Source organism: Hemicordylus capensis, chromosome 1, assembly GCF_027244095.1.
Source record: "Hemicordylus capensis ecotype Gifberg chromosome 1, rHemCap1.1.pri, whole genome shotgun sequence".
Lineage (NCBI taxonomy): Eukaryota > Metazoa > Chordata > Lepidosauria > Squamata > Cordylidae > Hemicordylus > Hemicordylus capensis.
In genome coordinates this window covers 84738031-84759744 of record NC_069657.1, presented here as the reverse complement: position 1 = coordinate 84759744, position 21714 = coordinate 84738031, and the positions used below count along the sequence as shown (strand labels likewise).

Here is a 21714-nt window from a genome sequence, read left to right as displayed (position 1 = left end):
TATAAGCTTATAACTGATGAATGCACCTGCAGGCTGTTCCACTGAAAAGAACCATAAAGCTGGCAATGGCCACTGTGCAGTAAGTCCTAAGAGTTTGGTAGATTTGGGGGGAGAAAGGGAAATATTCCCCCCCCGCAAGCAATTAAATCACTCTGCTGCTCCCTACCTTTGTTCATGCTAGCACAGAAATGCCCAGGCAACATCAGCATTCTTAACACAGATGTTGCTACTCAGCTACCAATACATACTGCTAGTTTGTCTGCGTTCATAGAAATGCAAAACAACTAAGGTACAAGATACAAGCACCATCCCACCAAAGTCACTGGCAACAATCTAATTGTGGTTTTTTTTTTACATATCTGAATTTCAAACAACCTGCAGGTGATATTACCTGCTCTTTAGAGAATGGCCCTGTTGAATCCAATAGGTCTTTCTCCCAAGTAAGTGTGCATAGGATTATGGTCTGTGGCATTTAAAGGAGTCCCATCTTCTCTTGATTTGTTTTCTATTTAGGCACTCTTTTTAGATTTCAGCATATTTTTTATCGTTTGAAAATCAAGCCAGACGGGTTAACGAGATGCTTTACAAAAAGCCAGTTCTTATTAAAGTTACAATTGCTTCCTGATTATGTTGATTGCAGCAATGCAGCTGACAGCCCTGAACTAGGACTGGAGACTAAGCAGCACATGTGTTGATATACACCAAGCATGTAAGGCCTCTTCAGTACTAGACAAGTGCCTTCTTGCTAGGTAGCAGTAAAGGCTCCCCAGCCCAGTTCATCTGCATAATTCCTGCAGATGAAAAGCTTGCTGCCTTCACAGCTGACAGAGCCCTCAGCACAGCTACAGAAGGTCCTGCAAGAGGCTGCCAAATACAGGTGCTCCAGGAATGCTGCAAACATCTTCACAAGAGGGTTTCCCCCACCCTCCGTTTGGAGGCAGCAATTACAGACAGGAGAGTGGGTGCGAGTGCTACTAATCTACACTGCTGGTGGCCAGAAAAGCAGACAGGCCTTCTGCCCCATCAAGTGGGGCTTGATTGGAATCAGGGATCACCGTATATAGGAACATAGGAAACTGCCATATACTGAGTCAGACCACCGGTCTATCTAGCTCAGTATTGTCTTCACAGGCAGGCAGCGGCTTCTCCAAGGTTGCAGGCAGGAATCTCTCTCAGCCCTATCTTGGAGATGCCAGGGAGGGAACTTGAAACCTAGATGCTCTTCCCAGAGCAGCTCCATCCCCTGGGGGGAATATCTTACAGTGCTCACACATCACGTCTCCCATTCATATTCAACCAGGGCAGACCCTGCTTAGCTAAGGGAACAAGTAGCTCTCCTCTCTTAGGAGCTCAAAGCTAATTTGACCCCTGCTAATGGAGCAAAGAGGCACCTTTTAAAGCAGAGATTCTCTTGTTTAGCAGGGTGAGCAAGTGGCCCTGTCCAACCCCAGCAGAGCATATCTCTCCAGTGACGGTTGCTGGGGTCTACCTTATGTTTCTTTTTAGACTGTGAGCCCTTTGGGGACAGGGAACTGTCTTGTTTATTCCTCTTTCTTGTTCTGTGTAAACAGTTTTGAGAACTTTTGTTGAAAAGTGGTATAGAAATATTCGTAGTTATATAACTTGTTTTTAATATCGGTGTTCAGCACTAGAATATGTTAATCAGGGGTGAAACAATTGCCTTTGGACACCTCTAGAGTTATCAGGGTTTCCAGAGCAGACAGGGCTGCCGAAAGCTGGTTTGGGCCCTGGTGAAAAGAATTTGGGGGGGCCCCCAGCAAGGGCAGAGCAGCTATAAATCTTTCTACGGGAGTTGTATCGATGTGCAAAACAAGAACAAATATGCCCTGCCTGGTATACAAATGAAACATGGAATAGGAAAACAAAACATTTATTCTTAAAGAACATTTTAATAATTTTGACATGAGATCCTCGTTTGGCACCTGCCCATATTTCATGGTTTGTCAGATGACAATTTGGTTTTACAAACTGTAGGCTGGGGTTGCCTGTACCACCTCTCTGCCTTCTATCCCTTTGTGGCATGTGGGGGCTGTTTGTCTGAATGGCAGTTCTACACTCAAATATTAGTTTAAACTAGTATTTGAACCATGTATAGAGCAGGGACAGGCTATCAGGGCATCAGGACTTAGTGGTCATGACAGACACACACTCAGCACCACCTCCTTTAAATTGCATGGCCTGGGAGGTATTATCTGAAACCTGCTCAGACAGTTCTTTTGTTCTCTTTTACATGCATACATCAACTCCTCAGGTAGAGGTGGCTATAGTCATCTTGCAAGCAGCAAGACCTTATTAGGCATTCTGCCTAATAAAGAGATGGCCAAGATGCTGGTCTTGGGGTAGCAAGCATGACTTGTCCCCTTACCTAAGCAGAGTCTACCCTGGTTGCATATGAATGGGAGATGATGTGTAAGCACTGTAAGATCTTCCCCTCAGGGGATGGAGCCGGTCTGGGAAGAGCACCAGAATGTTCCAAGTTCCCTCCCTGGCATCTCCAAGATAGAGCTGAGAGAGATTCCTGTCTGCACCCTTGGAGAAGCCGCTGCCTGCCTGTGCAGACAATACTGAGCTAGTATTGTCTACACAATACTACACCCTTCTATGGCAGCTTCCTATGTTCCTATGAGCTCTTACCTAGCCTATAACTATATTTATTCAGTTTTAAAGATGTCTCCAGCTACAGAAAAGCTGAAGGGAGAAGGGATATCAACCAAGGAAACTGAGTTGAAATAGCAGGTAATAAATGAGTAAACATATAAAACAGTAAAACATATTAACTTGTAAATCAGCAGTCTACCATACAATTCATAAATGAAATAGCAAAGTGCAAAGAAAGGGAAATAAAATTAAGGATCCAAACATCTACAAGGATTTGGATGATGTACAAAGCCTATTAGAGTGAAAGGGAGGAGAAATAAAGCAATCCACAATAATACATAGTCCTAAAATTTTGTTTCTAGAAGAACCAGGTATTAAGAAATGAAATTCTTGCTCTGAAATGTAACCTCTTTGCTGCACCTTGTACAACTCCCTTACATTTGAGCTCTAGCGTAGTGGTTCAGAACTTGAACTATGAGCCAGAAGTCCAGAGAGTTGAACTCTCAGCCCAGCCACAATTTCAAACTCATTGGTAAGCCTTTGGTGAGCTGCTTTCTTTCAGCCGAGTGCCCGCCCCCTCCCCCCCGCATCTGTTATATGGGGACAATACTGACCTTACAGGATTGTTAGGATCGCTGAGAAAATGTTGAAGCACTTTGAACACTTTGGGAAAGCACCCAGCTCTATATTCTAATGGCATCAAGTCCCAATAAACATGAGGCATCAAGAGAGGGGCTGGGTCGTGTGCGCAGCCAGGCAACTGCCCCCGCCTCTGCCAGCAGCCAGCACTCAGGCACCTATGTGCATGCAGCCAGGACATCACAGGGCAGGCCTGCCACCCTCGTCTGTCTCACTCAGCCCAGTCATTCATTGATCATTCATGGAGGAGGGAGGGAGGGAGGGAACCGTTCAGAGGCATCCCGGCGGTAAGAAGACAAGAGCGCCTCTCAACAACACACTCTGGCCGGGCCCCCCTCCAACCCCTGGGCCCCAGTAATTTGTACAAGCTCCCCCCTGCTCTCGTCCCTGAGAGCAGAGAGCATGAAGCTTGATCCCTGGTATCTTTCATATCAGAAATTAAGCACATCCTCCAAGTTACGGAACATAATAAGAGCTGTTACCAGAACAGGGCTGCAAACGGCACCCCTTTACGTGATTTGGAGTTGCAGGCTTGCAACCTCCATCTTGGATACCTGAGCTCACAGGATTGTGAACTCTGCACATGCCCATATTTAGCAAACTATGCAATATTAGTCACTTGGCACAAGTAAATATGGAGCAATACTGCCCAAGGTCAGATGAACAAACTTCTATAGGGAGACCCCCGTGTCCTCTCTTGCAAAAAGGAGGAAGCTAGCAAGTAGACCTGGGCCAAAGAGACCTTCACAAGAGAAATAGCTGACTCCCTTCACAATAGGATTAGCCTCGCTAATCACTACTACAACTACCCAGATAAGCATGGCACATCCCCAGTTTCTTATCACAGCAAACTGGTTAGGATCCAGAGGTAGGGTCCTTAGGGTAGGGTAGAAGAAAACCTCTCTCTCTCCCTGGAAGAGATGTCCCTGTCTCAGATAAAGCTTTTGAGTTCACCTATTCAGTACTCCACATAAACCTCTTGACCAGCCATTCCATCTTTTGTTTCTTAAAGATCAGACCCAATTGATTGGTTCATACAAATATGAACTTCTTTGTTACACGGGAGTTTCAGCCAATGCAGTCATGGCTTGTGTATTGCCCAGGGCATGATCTTGCCTCTTTGTACTCCTGACCCAAGCACATGGTCAGGAGGGAAAACAGAAGAAGAAGGAGGAGGGAAAACACAAAAGAGAACTCAGAAAAGGACCCTGGTGAAAAGAACTCCCTGGACCTGGAACCAAACACTATCCTGGTTCCCTAGCCCGTGAGTGGTCATGTTGTGCCACTTGCTTCTTCTATTCCAGCCTAGGGGGTGTGCCATGCTTATCTGGGTAGTTGTAGTAGTGATTAGCGAGGCTAATCCTATTGTGAAGGGAGTCAGCTATTTCTCTTGTGAAGGTCTCTTTGGCCCAGGTCTACTTGCTAGCTTCCTCCTTTTTGCAAGAGAGGACACGGGGGTCTCCCTATAGAAGTTTGTTCATCTGACCTTGGGCAGTATTGCTCCATATTTACTTGTGCCAAGTGACTAATATTGCATAGTTTGCTAAATATGGGCATGTGCAGAGTTCACAATCCTGTGAGCTCAGGTATCCAAGATGGAGGTTGCAAGCCTGTTTTACCTCTGTGAGGAAATCTACCTGCACACTCCAACATGCAAGTGCATCCGATGCACTAATGGATCAGGACCAGTAGAATTAACCGCCTATCCCTTTTAAATCTCCTCGCTCCCTTCTTTCTCCTCCTTAAATGTAAATCTGGGTCCTTTCGCATGTAAAACCTTAAGCTGATTCAATTGACAGGTTGGACCTTAAGCTAAAATGCCTCTATGTGAGACTCATGGGTGGCTTGGTAAACAGGGATTGCCACACAGGGATCGGACAGTGCCAGGGAGGTGAGCAGTGGCACCTCCTCACATAGAGACATTTGAGCTGGCCAGTAAGAACTTTACATTACTTTTCTCACTGCCATCCCCTTGTAGATCCCTCCACCCCTTTACAAGTATAGCCAAACCGCCAAACCAGTTCGGTCACATGGGCCAGACCAGCTGGTCAGTTCAACTGAACTGGTTCAGGGATATTTGGTTTGGTTAGAATTTGATTTGAATTTGAACTGGACTGCGACTTCTGGTTCGTACACACCCCTAGTGTTTTGCTTTATACCAAAACCCAATGGTCTGAAGTTTATTTTGTCCCAAGATCATCACGTTCAATATCCATCCATGCTCAGAGTTCCAAAAGGATCTGCCTCATCACAAGACTGTAAGCACTGTGTAGACCGCAGACCGGGGGTTCCCAAACTTGGGTCCCCAAATGTTGTTGGACTACAACTTTAATCATCCCCAGTCATAATGGACTTCAGCAACATCTGAGGATCCAAGTCGGAGAATTCCTGCCCCAGACCACTTCCATTTTACATTGGAAGATGTTGATGTAGACTTCCAATGGCTATGTTATTAAAATAATTCAGTCCAAGCTAAGTAAAGTAGGGAAAATGTAGGAAAGAATAGGGCAGATAATATAGAAAAAGACATGCACATTGCTACCACCATCTGTTTCCAAGCGTTCCATTAGCAAGCATTCTTGAGCCTATAATAGTTAGCAGTGTGTTTTCTATTTTTAAATGTGAAGATTCAATAAATGAAGAAAAGGCCAGGTCTGTACCTACTCAGTAGAACACATGCTTTGCATGGTGGGGGAAAGAGGCTTGGAGTTCAGTTTCCCAATGTGCCAAGTTAAGATATGACAGGTAGGAGTAGCAAGGCTAGTTCTGAGTTCTGGAAAGCTGCCTACCTGCTAGTCATTGTTGACAATAATCAACAGATGGCCTGACTCTTCAGAAGTAATTAAGTTAATTTTGCTTCACAAAATGAATGTCAGGACCCATTAATACTCTACTAGAATGGCATGGCTGCCCTGTGGTTAGCTCCCATGCCATCCAAGGCATATTGGAATCACAGAAACATATGAGGTAAGTACTTTACACAGGAACTTCCAGCCATGGGTATAGGAGCAATAAGAGATCCAGGCATGGAGAAAGCAGCACCACTGTTCTGGTAAGTATGTGTTGACCTTTGGACATTCCTCTTATATCTAACCCCAAACACTACAGCATGCTTGGAGTCTATATCATCCATATTGCTGGCCACATGCTTGATCTGGTCTTTTACTCTGCTCAGGCTGGTGTTCTGTGGGTAGGAACTCCGGTGATTTCCCCAGTGTCATGGATGGACTACCATCTATTTAAGGTTAGATTCACAACCATGTCCTGCCTCCACAGGGGTGAGGGGCCTATTAGGATGGTCCACCTGAAAAGGTTATTGGATCCAATAACCAAGAAGCCTTGGAAGGATTTAATATTGGCTCTACCGGTGTTCTGTTGATGCCCTGGTGGAGAACTGGAACAGCAAACTCACTAGAGCAGAAGACATGATCGCTCCTAAGTGTCCTCTTCAAAATTGGCCCCTTGGCATATGGAAGAACTACAAGGGCTGAAGAAGCAAGGTAGACAACTGGAGTGCAAGTAGCCACCAGTCTAGTAGCTATTGATAGACCTGACCTCCATGAATTTGTCTAAGCCCCTTTTAAAGCCATTCAAGTCCAAGCTAGTGGCCATCACCACATCCCATGGCAGCGAATTCCAAAGATTAATCACATGCTGTGTGAAGAAGTACTTCCTTTTGTTGATCCTGAAATTCCTGGCCTTCAGTTTCACGAAATGACCCCCTGATTCTAGTGTTGTGTGTGAGAGGGAGAAAATTCTCTTTATCCACTCTCTCTACTCCATGCATAATTTTATACATCTCTATCATGTCTCTCTGTTGTCACCTTTTTCCAAACTAAAAAGCCTCATATGCTGTAGCCTTGCCTCATAAGGAAGATGCTCCACACACCTGATGGATGATGACCAATCATCTTGGTTGCCCTCTTCTGCACCTTTTCCAGTTCTATAATGTCCTCTTTAAGATGCGGTGACAGAACTGCATGCAGTACTCCGAATGTGGCCGCACCATAGATTTGTATAAGGGCATTATAGCATTTTTATTTTCAATCCCCTTCCTAATGATCCCTAGCATGGAACTTGCCTTTTACACAGTCGCCACACACTAAACAGAGACTTTCAATCCACCACAACCCCAAGAACTCTCTTCTGGTCAGTCATCGACAGCTCAGACTCCATCAGTGTATATGTTAAGTTGGTGTTTTTTGTCCCAATATTCATCACTTTACACTTGCTTATACTGAACCACATTTTTCATTTTGTCACCCACTTACCCAGTTTGGGGAGATCCTTTTGGAGCTCCTCACAATCTGTTTTGGATTTTACCACCCTAAATAGTTTAATGACATCTGCACATTTGGCCACTTCGCTAGTTACCCCAACGTCTAGAATATTTATGAACAACTTAAAGAGCACTGGTCCCAGTACAGATTCTTGGGGGATCCCACTTCTTTCTTCCCTCCATTGTGAAAACTGACCATTTATTCCTACCCTTTGTTTCCTGTCCTTCAACCAGTTACCAGTCCACAATTGAACTGTCCCCTGATCCCATGACTGCTAAGCCTTTGGCGGAGAACTTAGTATACTATGTCAACTGGATCATCATTATCCACATGCCTGTTGACACACCCAAAGAACTCCAAAAGGTTAGTGAGGCAAGATTTACCCTTGCAGAAGCCATGCTGGTTCTCCTTCAGCAAGGCCCATTTGTCTATATGTTTAACAAATTTGCCCTTAAGTGTCTTCTCAGCTGGCCCTCCTTAGTATCCCAGGCCCTAGAGCAGTGTGTGGTGCCTGGGTTCGTAGGAGGGCCTTCTCTGTGGCCGCCCCTCTTCTTTGGAACACTCCCCCCCCCGATTCGTTTACCCCCCACCCCCCAGGCTGCTTTTAAGGCCCTTCTTAAGACACACCTGTTTCGCCAGGCATTTGCTCTTTAATATATATATATTTTCAATTGGTTGTTGTTAGTACTTCTGTTGTTCACCGCCTAAAGTCTTTGGAGGAGGCAATATATAAGAAGTTTCAATCAATCAATCAATCAATCAATCAATCAATCAATCAAGTATGCTTTTCATCAATTTACCCAGCACAGAAGTTAACCAGCCTGCAATTTCCTGGTTAACCCCTGGATCCCTTTCTGAAAATCAGTTACATTAGCTACTTTTCAGTCCTCAGGTACAGTCTGATTGTAGGGACAAGTTACATATTTTTGCTAGGAGATCAGCAATTTCATATTTGAGTTCCTTCAGAACTCTTGAGTGGGTGCCATCTGGCCCTGGTGATTTGTTATTTTTTAGGTTTTCAAGACAGTTTAGAACATCCTCTCTCATCACCGCAAATTGCCCCAGTTCTTCCACCTCAAAGCCGAGAACTTCAATTCTAGAGATGGTATATGATCAGTATCCTCCACTGTGAAGACAGATGCAAAGAACTCAGCTTTTCTGCAATCTCCTTATCTTCCTTAATAATCCCTTTCACAACTTCATCATCTAAGGGTCCAACCACCTCCCTAGCATGTTTTCTGCTTCTGATATATTTAAATAAATTTTCGTTATTCCCTTGACATTTCTAGCGATATGCTCCTCAAACTCTCTTTTTGCATCCCTTATTGTCTCCTTGCATTCCCTTTGCCAGAATTTATGTTCCTTTCTGTTCTCTTCATTTGGGCAGAACTTCCATTTTCTGAAGGAAATCTTCTTCCCTTTTATACCTTCCCTGACTCTACTTGTTAGCCTTGCTGGTGTCTTCCTGAACTTGGTAGTACCTTTTTTTCCTTCTTGGTATCAGTGGGGCACCTAGGTGATTTTGGTGCCCGGTCTGCCCCTGCTGCAAGGCCCCCCTCATAAAAAAAACCCAAAACTGCTTGAGGGGGCCTCTCCACTGCCCTGCCATGTGGTACCACCCATCTATTTGATAATTTTAACCACCATGTGTGCAGCCAGGGGGTGGGGGTGAGCCGAATAGGCCTCTCCCCCACTGTGGTGGCAGTGGCGGGCGGAACAGCCACTGGGCCTGTCTGTCCAGCCCACAGCCCTTGAGAACTGCAAGACACTCCAGCACGCCTGCGCAGTTGAAATAGATTGTTGCAAGCCCGTGATGCCACGGGCTTGAGACAATCTATTCCAACTGCGCAGGCACTCTGGAGCACCTCGCAGTTCTCAAGGGCTCCTGGGCCAGATGGACAAGCCCAGTGGCCACTTTGCCCACCGTTGCTGCTGCCATCACAGGGTGGGGAGGCCTACTCAGCTCACCACCACCCATCCCCTGTCCGCGCACATGGTGGCTAAAATTATCGAAAAGATCGGTGGTTCGGCGCAGTGAGGCAGCAGCAGGGCAGGCATGGGGTGGTGGCAGGGGGACATTTGGAGCCCCCCCCCCAGACATTTGGTGGCCCCTCAGACCATGGAGGCCACGGACCAGGGCCCCAAGGTCCAGGGATAAGAGCGCTTCTGCTTGGTATACATTCAAACTGATCTTGTATTATTGTGGTTTTCAATAAGTGCCATGCTTTCTGGAGTGATTTGAGTCTCCTGACTTTCCTTCTCAGCTTCCTTTTTACCAGTCCCCTCATTTTTTAGAAGTTTCCTCTTCTGAAGTCCTACGCATCTGTGTTAGACTTCCTTGGCAATGCTCCACTCATATTAAGCTGAATTGGACCACACTATGGTCGCTGTTCTCCAATGGTTCTACAACTCTGACATCTCTCACCAGGTCTTGGTCACTACTCAGGATTAAATCCAAGGCCACCCTCTCTCTGGTCAGTTCTGCAGCCATCTGTTTTAAGGCACAGTCCTTTAGCATGTCTAGAAACTTGGTCTCTCTTTCAATACACAATTGTGAATTTGCCCAGTCTATGTGAGGGTAATTAAAGTCACCCATTATTACAGCTCTGTCTCTCTTTGATGCTTCTCTAGTTTGCTGCTCCAACTCCAGGCCACTCTCAGGGTTTTGATCTGGAGGGTGTTAGCACAGCCATAGTAACACATTTCCTTTTAGTCCTCGGATTGTCACACATAATGATTCTGTGGAGGACTACGGTCCTCCTAGATTTTCTAGCTTGTTGGATTATATCCCTTCTTTAATATACAGTGCTACTGCATCCCCAGTCCTCACCTCCCTGTCCTTTCTGTAGAGTTTGTATCCAGGAATAATAGTGCCCCACTGATCTTCACCATTCCACCAAGTTTCTGCTATGCCCACTATATCTTCAATAACAACCAAGCACTCCGTCTTACCCATCCTGGCTCTGAGGCTTCTGGCATTGGTATATAAACACCTATACGCCACGTTTCTTACCTGGAGTTGGCGTGTGCTATCTCCCTTATTGTCACTTGATCCTTTTGACATGCTGTCATTTGTTTTTGTCTGTTCTACTCTGTCCCCTTCTGCTTTATTTGAAACATTTGCACCCTTGCACCTTAGGGGATTTTGCTTGCCAAACCAGATACCGCCCAGTTCCTGTCGGCAACCCCCCAGGTGTCATTTTTAAAGCTGCTCTGTGACCTTTTTGATTTTAAGCACCAGCAGTCTGGTTCCATTGTGATTCAAGTGGAGCCTGTCCCTTTTGTACAAGCTTTGCTTGCCCCCAAATGTATCCTAGTGCCTAACAAATCTAAACCCCTCCTCCCGGCACCACTGTCTCATCCATGCATTGAGACCCCTCAGCTCCGTCTGTCTTGCTGGCCCTGCATGTAGAACAGGTAGCACTTCAGAGAACACTACCATGGGGGTCCTGGACTTCAATCTGCTACTTAGTAGTCCAAATTGTGCTCCCAGGACTTCCTCACTACATTTCCCAACATCGCTGGTGCTGATGTGCAGGCCTTCTCTGTTGCTGCTCTGGAATGAACTCCTTGCTGGAATAACCCTATCACTGACAACTTTTAAAAAATATCTTAAACACTCATTTTTTTTCACCCAAGCTTTTAAATTGGACTGTGGTTTTAAATTGTTTTAAGGTTTTCATTTTAATTTGTTTTATGTTGCTCTAAACTGCCCAGAGATGGAAGTTTGGGGTGGTCTACAAACAAACAAACAAATATTTGCTTTCTAGAGAGTTCATCTGATTAAACAATTGGCAATTTTGGGTCAGTGAAAATCATGGTTATTTTAATTCACACATTGACCAGGAGTCAGAGAAGGTGTAATGTCTATGTGTTAAAATGTGCAGATGGTGCCTATGGATGTATCTGCATGAAAACTGTAGCCCATTTGCCAGTTGCTAAAAGATCTCCAGCCCTGCATCATGTCAGGAAAGGCAAATCTTCCCTGGGAGGAAGATCTGGCCCTGCTGGATAGTTGTCTTTGCACTACATTTCCATCTTCTCTCTGGTACAAGCTTCACCCTCCCTGTTTGGCATCAAAGCCTGCTGGCAAAGAACCATGAAATGGGCAAGGGACACTTGCCACACATTTCCTGGCCCAGAATCACAAGCAAGAGCCAAAGTGATTTGAAAAACCCAGCGCCTGCTTGCAGGACCAGCCAAAATATTATTGAAAACATATGCAGAGGAGCAAGTACAAAGACATGATGAGGGAAGCAGTGTGGACAGGAACAACCCTGGTCAATTAAATGATCATGGAGCCATCCGGCTGAATGCATCATGACTGCTGAGAAGCACTGCGTATGGGACAAGGATGAGGAATGGATGTAGCGGGACTGGCAACAAATTAAAGCATGGACTAATTAGATACACAACACTGCAGTATTTCAGCTTGTACCTGGACATGCCCATTACAGAGCAGAAGCAAAAATGTTTCTGGAAATATTGGTAGTGTTTTTAAAGTGCATCCTTGGAATAAATTCAAAATCATTTGGGGCGAACCCCTAAGGAAGAAGCAACTGCTTTTCAGTTCTCTAATACCTTACAAGGCTGTTGTGAAACTGATTGTTTAATATCCTCTGAATGTATAAATATTTATGCAAATGAGACTTGCAGCATTTGTGACCCATCAAGCTAAACGCAGCCCACCAGCCATGTGTTGGGGCCTGACAGTTGTAGACACAAGCCCATTCAGCAGGGGCAGCCTAAGGGCTTCTGGTGCCTGAGGCGAGGTACCACCTGCTGCCTTGCCCCATGCCACTGGTGGGGGCCCACATGCTTTCAAAACCAACCTTGGCCAGCTTTGAAAAGAGCACAGGGGAGTGAGGAGAAGGGAAGGTTGTCAGCAACCTCCTCTTCCCCCCTTGTGCTTCTTGTGAGCTTTGGAGGGAGTGTGAGCAGTGTTCCCTATAACAAGGAATCCCAGATGTTGTTGACTACAACTCCCAGCATCCTCAGCCAAAGCCCACTGCAACTGGGGATGCTGGGAGTTGTAGTCAACAACGTCTGGGATTCCCTGTGAGTGTGAGAAGAGGTGTTCCTTGCAAGGCTTGCAAGGGTCAGAGGGGTCCCAAAGAGCAGCTCTGATGTTGGTAGGGGGTCATTTTGCTGCCCTTCTGGTGCCCTAGTCATCTGCCCCCTCCGGTGACTGCCTCACCTTGCCTCATGAAAGGGCAGCCCCTCCCATCCAGCTTCCCTAGCAGGAGAGTCATCAAGCCCCTGAGAGGCTTCTCATGTATGGCTTGCAGACGACGTTTAGTCTGGTGGGTCACAAATGTGCACGGCTGATAAAATTCTGGGTGTCATTGTAGTTAGACCTTGGGAATCCTAGCCTGCAGGAAGTGTCTGATAATGGTTTTGTTGTGTGTGTGTTTTAAGCCAATGATGGAAAATTCTGTTATTTGGTTATAGAAATTTTCAGTATCCAGTCATTTTCTATTCACTGGAAATAAGCTGTTAAAAGTTTCCTCCTGGATACCCCAGGAAACAATCCTAAGGGAAGAAGGAGATGTGACTGCTCAGAATGATTTGTGCTAACATAGGTACAGCGTCATCATTTAAGAAGCAAGTCTGTTCCGCTACACTGTCTGTCTGCGGCAATCCCATTAGAGCAGATTAATGCTAAGTATTAGTTCATAGGGGGCACTGAAGCAGCTGGGTACATGGTAGCCGAAATGCCTCTGGGATGTCATGCTCAGGAATTAAGATCTCCAGTCGTGATCCTGCTGTGCCCCTCTCCACACACATCTGTAGGGAATAACTGCTTTGTGCAGCAGTGCCATGCTACATCTGGTTGCCGCTCTTGCCATAACACTAACTCAGCCAGCTGAGGCCATGCAACATCCTGGTATGGCCTGGGAAGATGGGGCACCACAACTATTAACTATTTCCTTACAATTGCCCTTTTTCAAGTTATAGCCTCCAGATCCCCATTAGCTATCTACCAGGCTGCTGATGACAATGCTAGCTTTCCATAATGAAGGCCATGGTGGCTAGGGATCAGGGGCGTAACTATAACAGGGCATGGGGAGACAGTTGTCTGGGGGCCCACTGCCTTGGGGGGCCCCCCAGAGGCAAGTCATATGACTGACTCCCCCAGCTGCACACCCACCTGGGCTTCCTGCAGTTGTATTCACCCTCCGAAATTGATGTGAGTGTTAAGAGCTGGAGCTACCAGAACAGCAGGTCTTTCTCTAGTACCATTAAATGACTTGCATCGTCCACAATTTACAAAACCTTTAAAAAAATAATTTCAGATGATGTTCTATTGTGGCACATAGGAGAGGGAGAGGAAGCGGAAGAGGGGGAGAGAGAGAGAGAGACTAAATTTTACTATGCTTTTTGTTACCACTATTCAGCCTCATTTAAGATTTCTTTACTTCATGAGCTGAGCTTCAGTGGGGGGTGGGATTTTAAAATCTTGTCTCTGGGCCCACTCCAACCTTGCTATGCCCCTGCTAGGGATGATGGGAGCTGGAGTCCAAGAACATCTGGGGACACGTGTGAGAAGTCCTGCATTAAGAGATGCTTGTGTCAGAGACCGAAATAAAACTGAACTGAAGAGATGCTTGTGGATGTCCAGCTGAAACATATAGCAACACTAGATAACAAAAGCCTGATAATAAGGCCCTAGTTTTCAGACTGGTCTAAGATGGCTATTTTTCAGTAGCATGTAAAACAGCAAGGAGGTTCTCACGATTGGCAAAAAGCGGGCTAAGGGAGCCTCGCCCGCTTTTTGCCGATCGTCTGCTGCCACGGGAGCTGCGTGGCTCCTGGCAGCAAACCTCCCAAAGCACCCCTCCCCTTAGCCCAGGTTAGCGGAATGAGTGCTCCTTTTAACCTCGTCTTTCTGAGCGTGTATGGCCACGGCATGGCTCTGCGCCGCAGCAAGACATGAGGAGACCCCTGCCGGGAGGCTGAAACAAGCCTCCCAGGCCTGAGGGTCTCTTCAGGATGCCCCGCGCACTTACATGGGGCATCCTGGAACTTCTGGGGGTCGCGCGGCCCCCGATCCCCGCAGCCCCCGCCGGCTTTGTGATGGAGCTGGCAGTCATGTGGGCGGCCGATCCAGCCGCCCAGGGCTGCCGGCATGCTCGTCTGCGGGGAGAGTGGGCTAAGCCTGCTCTCCCCGCTAACCCTATTCAGGCGAGTATCACTGATCATGAGACTCGCCTCATCCTGTTATTCTCGTGTACAAAGAAAACTGCCTTCATCCACACTGCTGTGCATGTGAGCATCTTTCATGTGCGTGAAAAGTGGGGATGCACTCGAATCACACCCACACAAAACTCTTTGAGGAGTAATCTAAACATCGTCTGCTAGCTTTGAACCCAGCACTGCCAGGAAACTAACTGCAAGCAAGAACTAGCCCATCCCATTCTCTTCAATGACATTTGTAAGTCTCTAGACCCTCAGATATCTTAACTGAGTAGATTAATAGCATCGCACAAGGGGCATGTTTTAGCACGAAAATATTGCCTTTTCTGCTATGCCCACAGTAATTGGATCACATCAGTGATGAATCTTCTTTCTTTGAATTAAAAAGGAATTGCACTAAAAGAAAATCACACTCGTCCACTGAGGTCAGTATATGTCTAAATCAAGGAAACCCATTAAGGAAACCCATATTAATACCAATTTTCAAGCAGCCAGTCTCCACTCCACCAACTGCATCCCATACATCAAACCCTTTCAATGTTAAATTCACTCAAGATCAGACTGTAACTCTCTCTCTCTCTCTCTCTCTCTCTCTCTCTCTCTCTTCTATCTGTTTATATTGTGCTGTAAATCTGACAAGGAAAGCCAATGCCAGGAACAGTTATATCATGAACTCAAGTAATATCATGAACTCATTTATGTGACATAGCATGTTCTTGATCAATGCTTCTCCTAAATACTACTGAAATCCTAAAGGATAGCATGCCAAACTTATTTTTGTGGGCCTTATTTCAGTCCAGATTGCACATGCTTAACTTCAAACTTGTGATCCTACCCTTAAACTTAGCACTTGAGTCAATCTCTTCCTTCCTTCCTTCCTTCCTTCCTTCCTTCCTTCCTTCCTTCCTTCCTTCCTTCCTTCCTTTCTGGAATAATTGTCCCCATTCTGCTGCTGGCATAAGTTTCATATATATATTTAAATATCCAACAAAATGGTCTAAAACTAAGACAATTTCTCAGTGAATTTGTACCATATACTGTTGATGCTTTGCAGCTGTTTGTGGAATGGGGCATGAAGTTATTCTGGAACTGGTGTTGCTTTCCTTGTCAATGGGTCTCTCTTTGACAATGAACATGTTTCAGTTATCCTAGAGTTTGGGTTTCCCATCTGCTCTGAGAAAGGGCAAAGTTGTGCAAAGCAGGAACTTGTATCCATGGGCTAGTTCTCAGGAAACATGAGCCTCCTCTTTGTTCTTGAAACTCACATGAGCTGTGTTGATCTTGTAAGCTATGGACATAGGTGCCCTACAGGTTTGTTCGTTTAATAGTCTTATTCCCTCTTCCCAAAATATCTTGGGAACTGTAGTTCTGTGAGTGAGGCTAGGGATATCTAAGATAAACTTATCAACTACCTCACCTAGTCCCCAGGGTTCTCTGTGAGAATCCAGATAATCAAACTAGTATAAAACCAGTATGTGCTGCATAGATATGCTCTGTACCACTAGGTGACTACTCTGGGCAGCATTGTATTGGCTGCTGCACTTTTTGTGTGCTGTCTTTAGCATATTTTCATGTGTTGAACCAACCTCAAGAATGGTTCAGTTCTTCAGTATGTATAAATTGGATTTCAACACATTCTGGTTCAACCCTGTTTCAGAACTCCTTGTCTCCGAGACGATCACAAGTTCAAAAACAACTGATTCAGCACATGCAGATTCATGGGGAAAGTCCATTAATTTTGATTTCAACATGTAGCAACATTTTAAAAGAAACCGTTATTTCAAACATCCTCAAATCTGGGTTATTTCTAGCAAATCAAGGCTCCATTTATCTTTAATTAGCCCGACTGTACATAAATATCTTCTAGATAAGCATCACATGGATACTTATTTTGGCATGAGTAGAGCATGGGTTGATAAGAAAGAAGCAGTTTCATGGTTGCCAGCATAAATAAGGGGGAGAGCCAACCAATTTTTGGTGTCATTTTATTTAGAGCCCTGGCAAGGAGCGAGCCTGGGGCAAATCAGCCAATGGCGGGGTGGTGGTGTCCAGTTAATGTTCATGGGGGTTAAAAGAGCGGGGCCCGAAGCACTTGCCCTGCTTGCCCTGCCCTAAGGACACCCCTGCCTCTCTGGCCCAACCAACACAGAACGGTCTCCACTTTCACCAGCCCATTCATTGTGCACATCATAGCCATCGTTGTTCTCGTTTCCTTGCTTTGAGACTTCTGTGGACTGGTATTTATTGGAAAAGTAATCCTTGAAATGCAAGTAGTTTGCCGCTGTAAAAAGGTATCCCTTTGGCAGAGCGAACAGAGAGCCAGGTGCCTGCTCTGATGCCAGGAGGCCAAGAAGCTCCCACTCTCGTGTCACTAAACCCAACACTTTCATAACGGGCTGCCGTTGAAATGAACAATGTGAGCATTACACCAAATTAAGCCATTGTTTAAACATGACCGTGGAGAGGAGAGAACTGTGATGGTTAGAACATCATGTTATATTTGTGTCTTGTTTATTTACCCAGGACTCCTCTGAGTCATTTTACACCCTTCAGTATGTATCTCAGAAGAAAGAAAGGGCTCCTGGGCAAAGCCACAAGGATGGGCATGATCAAAAGCTACAATCAAAGGAAATGAATGAGCACCATTCAAAGATGGGGAATCAGTGCTGGGAGGGTGAGATCCTTGTGGGGGAGCGGGGGAGCATGCCTCTAGGTCTCTTGGAAGCAAAGGCAAGGTACAATCAAAGCAAGCTTCCAAGAGGGGAGGGAAGGGGAACATGACCTGCATTTTAGAGCTTTTAGGCTGTAATTCTGAACATAGTTACTAGACAGCAAGCTCTATTGAACAAAGTGGCACTTGCTTCAGAGTAAACAAACACTGTGCTGTAAATCTCACCATTTGCAAGTCAGTCTCATAAGCCAGGCTGGGGCACTTCGGAGGTCAACGTCCTGGTTTTGAAATGTGGAGCACTGGCAGGACTGGATGGCCAGTGGTCCATTCCCCACCCTCGCCCAGAAAAGTAATCCTATCCTGGAAGTCCACCAACAGAGGTTTTTAATACTGTATCCCAGTGATCACTCTGCAGTAAGTTTATCCTGGCGCAACCATACAGTTACTTCCCAATAAAGATGCCACACATTTTATTATAGGCACATATAATGCTACATATACATGCACGTGCACACACACACCACATTTGCCATCAGAACTGTATCCACTTCCAAAAGGACACAGTATGTCATTTCTCTTGCATGGTGTGCTCTTTAATTAATTAGGAATAATTTTGCTCACATGCATCCTTTCTTAGTGTTGCCTCCGTCATCGCTCCTTTCTCTCCATTGTCTGTTAGCCTTGCTTTCCCTCTCCTCCCTACATTGCTCCTACAGTGTTGAAATAGACATCTAGTAAGCTCCGTGGATCAGGCTCCTGGTTTTATTTTGTATTTGGTTATGAAGCCTGATAAAGTTTCAGGCAAACTGATGGCAATGATGTAAGCAAAAATAATAACTACGCCCTTTAGAGCCACCTAATGGTGCAGCAAGGAAATAACTTGCCTAGCGAGCAAGAGGTTGCCAGTTCAAATCTCCACTGGTATGTTTCCCAGACTATGGGACACACCTATATCAGGCAGCAGTGATATAGGAAGATGCTGAAAGGCATCATCTCATACTGTGAAGGAAATGGCAATGGTGAACCTCTCCTGTATTCTACCAAAGTCAGCCACAGGGCTCTGTGGTCACCAGGAGTCGACACCCGACACCGACTCCAGGTGCAACTTTACCTTTTCTCTGCCTCTTTTACTCACAGTCACTCAGAGGGGTAGACCCACAGTTCACCCATAATCATGCAGCCTTGTTGTGAATACAAAAGGGTGGTTAAAGATGAGAACTTGTCTTGTGATAGCAGGCATGACTTGTCCCATTAGCTAAGCAGGGTCTGCCCTGATTGCATATGAAAGGGAGACATGATGTGTGAGCACTGTAAGATATTCCCCTTAGGCGATGGAGTCACTCTGGGAAGAGCAGAAAGTTCCAGGTTTCCTCCCTGACATCTCCAAGATAGAACTGAGAGAGACTCCTACCTACAACCGTGGAGAAGCCGCTGCCAATCTGTGTAGAGTAGACAATACTGTGCTAGATGGACCTATGGTCTGACTCAATAGATTATTATTATTGTTATTTACATTTTTATATCCCGCTCTTCCTCCAAGGAGCCCAGAGTGGTGTACTACATACTTAAGTTTCTCCTCACAACAACCCTGTGAAGTAGGTTAGGCTGAGAGAGAAGTGACTGGCCCAGAGTCACGCAGATGGTATCATGGCTGAATGGGGATTTGAACTCGAGTCTCCCCAGTCCTAGTCCAGCACTCTAACCACGATACCACGCTGGCTCTTGCATCCCAAGACGGCAGTTTCCTATGTTCCTAAGAGGGACTGAGACAGATAAGCATTACATGAACTTTTGTGCACTCTGCCAGTGTATTTCTTGTCTACAGCTATCTCTCTTATCAGTCCCATGTTTTGTTCGGTATATTTCTGTGGCAAGGAGCAAAAACCTCAGAAATAGTGCTCCCTGCCCCAGTCTTTTCTTGAGCTTTCTACATCTCCAGGATATTGAAAGTACAAGGAGGAAGGAGGAAGGCATGACACAGAAGGGCACGGGTTCAGTCAACAGAGATGAATGACCACATGTGCATAATTCTGAATTCTGCTCCTGGAAAGTTTACAGCCAGAATCAAGAGAGCAGGCTATGAAATCCCTTTGGTCCTAAGGCAAGTTTCCTAGTCAAGTGCTCCTAAGCTGTCACAAAGCTGGCCTGTCCAAAGCCTCCCCAGACATAGGGCACACATTCTCTCTCAGGAAAGAGATGAGTGAAAAGAGGGCAGTATAACTACCCTATTGCCTGGGTGGGGAAGAGGCTGCCCTCTATAATTAATTTCTTTCACAATACACGATTCTGGCTCAAGCCTGCCTGACAGCCATGTGTTCACAGCCGGAATATCCCCCGTTTATGGAGGGGACTGTGGTTATCTAGTTGTGAAATAATTGCATTCTGCACTTGCTCAGAAGTCTTTTAGTGTGGCTTTTGCAGTGAAAACAGGTGGCTGACCCTGAGTACTATGCTCTTGGCGTCTCCCTCTGTCATCCTTCCGATCCTGCCGTCTCATATCACCCCACAATCAAAGCTACTGCAGATTTGGTTCGCTGACCTCAGTAACCCGCCCTGGTGCCAAAGGACGTTCATCAGAGCCAGGGAAGGGCGGGGGCGAGGGGAAGCTGGATGCTGGCATGCATCCGAATTCCCCTTCCTTTCTTCGTCTCCATCCAAGACCTTCTGCAGCTGTTTCTGGAGGTTCTCCACCCCCCGCCCTCCCGTGTTTGTTTATGCAGATTCTCACACACACACCACGGAAAGAAGCGGGGGGGGGGGGGCGGAGAGCGAGCAAAAGAAGTGCCACAAAGTCACTGCAGACAAATTGAGCCAAAGTTGGGAGGGGAAAGAGCACTTTTCGTTCTTCCCCTCTTCTGACCAAAGGCGACCCGCACCCGCGCAAAAGCTTCTTCTCTGGTGATCATCGCGCCGCCACAAGCTCGGAGGGAAGGGGCTAAGGGGAAACAAATCACATGCCCCCATAGGACGACTTCGGCTCTTTGAGATCATCTCCCGCGACCCACCCACCCTCTCCCAGAAGTGGTTTTTGCTTCTTCCCCCTAGACCCCACGTGACCCTCCCCCTTGCCCCTGCCCCATCGCATTTCCCATTTCCCAGAATGTCCTTCTTCAGACTGGAGCAGAGGTCGCTGGTGGACCCAGGCGCCCCTCCGGGCGGAGGTTCCCACCTCACAGAAAAGGCAGGCAGGAGACCGTCTCTGGATCCCCAGCTAGATTCAGTCTCTCAGTCCCAGCGCTTGTCTTTTGGCCTGGGGGATCAGGCAAAATCAGGCAAAAGCCAGCTAGAGGAGACCCTTCCGCAGGCGAGTGCCAAAGGGACTCTCGGATCTCGCCTAGTACTAGGCAGGCAAGGCGTGTTCGCTCGCGGAGGGCGATGAAACTTACCAGACATGCCCCACCGCTTGTCCGTGGCGTTCTCAAAGCCCATGGCGCGTTTTCCTGCACTTCGGCAGCAAGTGCCGCTCAGAGGAGATGGAGGAGTCCTCGCCCTCCGGGATCCGCTTCACGGGACCTTCTCTGGAGCATCTTCCCGCCGCCCCCGCAACTGACTCCTCTCTGACCTGGGGCTGGAGAGGAGTTTGGGCACAGACTGGCCAGCACCGCTCCGGGCGAGGGCGTGCGTGCTGGCGGAGGCCGGTGGCGGCGGGTGCGCGTGTGAACGGACCGCGCGAAGCCCTCCTTCCCTCCCTCCTCCCCAGATGTGCCTCCCGCTCCTACTAACAAGCGCGCTCACACTTTGCTCCCCAATGCAAGAAAACCAGCCAGGCAGCCCAGGCAAAAATGATGTAATGGCGCCTCCTCCAATCATTAGGGCGCTGCGAGCGCTACTTTTTCTTCTTCTCCAGCCTGGGGACTGGGGCTGCCGCGGGGAAAGCGGGGAGCGGGGAGGGGGCCAGGCCAAGGGACCCGCCGGAGATACTGCCCCAGCTAGCAGCCCTCCCAACCATGCCACATACGCCCCGTCTCCAGCGGCCGGCCTCCGTCTCAGAGGGGTGCCCGTGACCCAGCCCTTCGTGGGGAGCCCCCTCCGCCCCGATGGTGGGAAAGCTTTAACGTGCGTAGCCTGGGGGAGGGGATGGAGGAGGCCGGTTAAGCCCTGTTTCAACAGGGCCGGGTGGCTCCGTCGGCTCTCTTTTGGAGCAGAAACATTGGCGAACTCTAGTGGGAACGCTTTAATGTGCCTGACCTGGAGAGGAAATTCAGGAAGCTGCTTAAACCCTCTTTAAACAAGGCTGGCTGGGTGCACAGCAATTTGCTAACTCTGGAGGAGCAGGGAAGCGTTTCTGTTCGCTGTGCTTTGGGGAGG

General features: G+C 47.0%; 1 protein-coding gene across 1 annotated transcript in view; it reads right to left on the bottom strand.

The window, feature by feature from the left end:
• Positions 1 to 21429, bottom strand: part of CHRM4 (cholinergic receptor muscarinic 4) — an 86143-nt gene extending 64714 nt beyond the window's left edge. The window contains exon 1 of the mRNA XM_053274318.1: positions 20793 to 21429. Within this exon, the coding sequence (XP_053130293.1) occupies positions 20793 to 20835 (43 nt within the window). The 5' untranslated portion in view covers positions 20836 to 21429. The remainder of the gene's footprint in view (positions 1 to 20792) is intronic.
• Between the last annotated feature and the right edge of the window lie 285 nt (positions 21430 to 21714).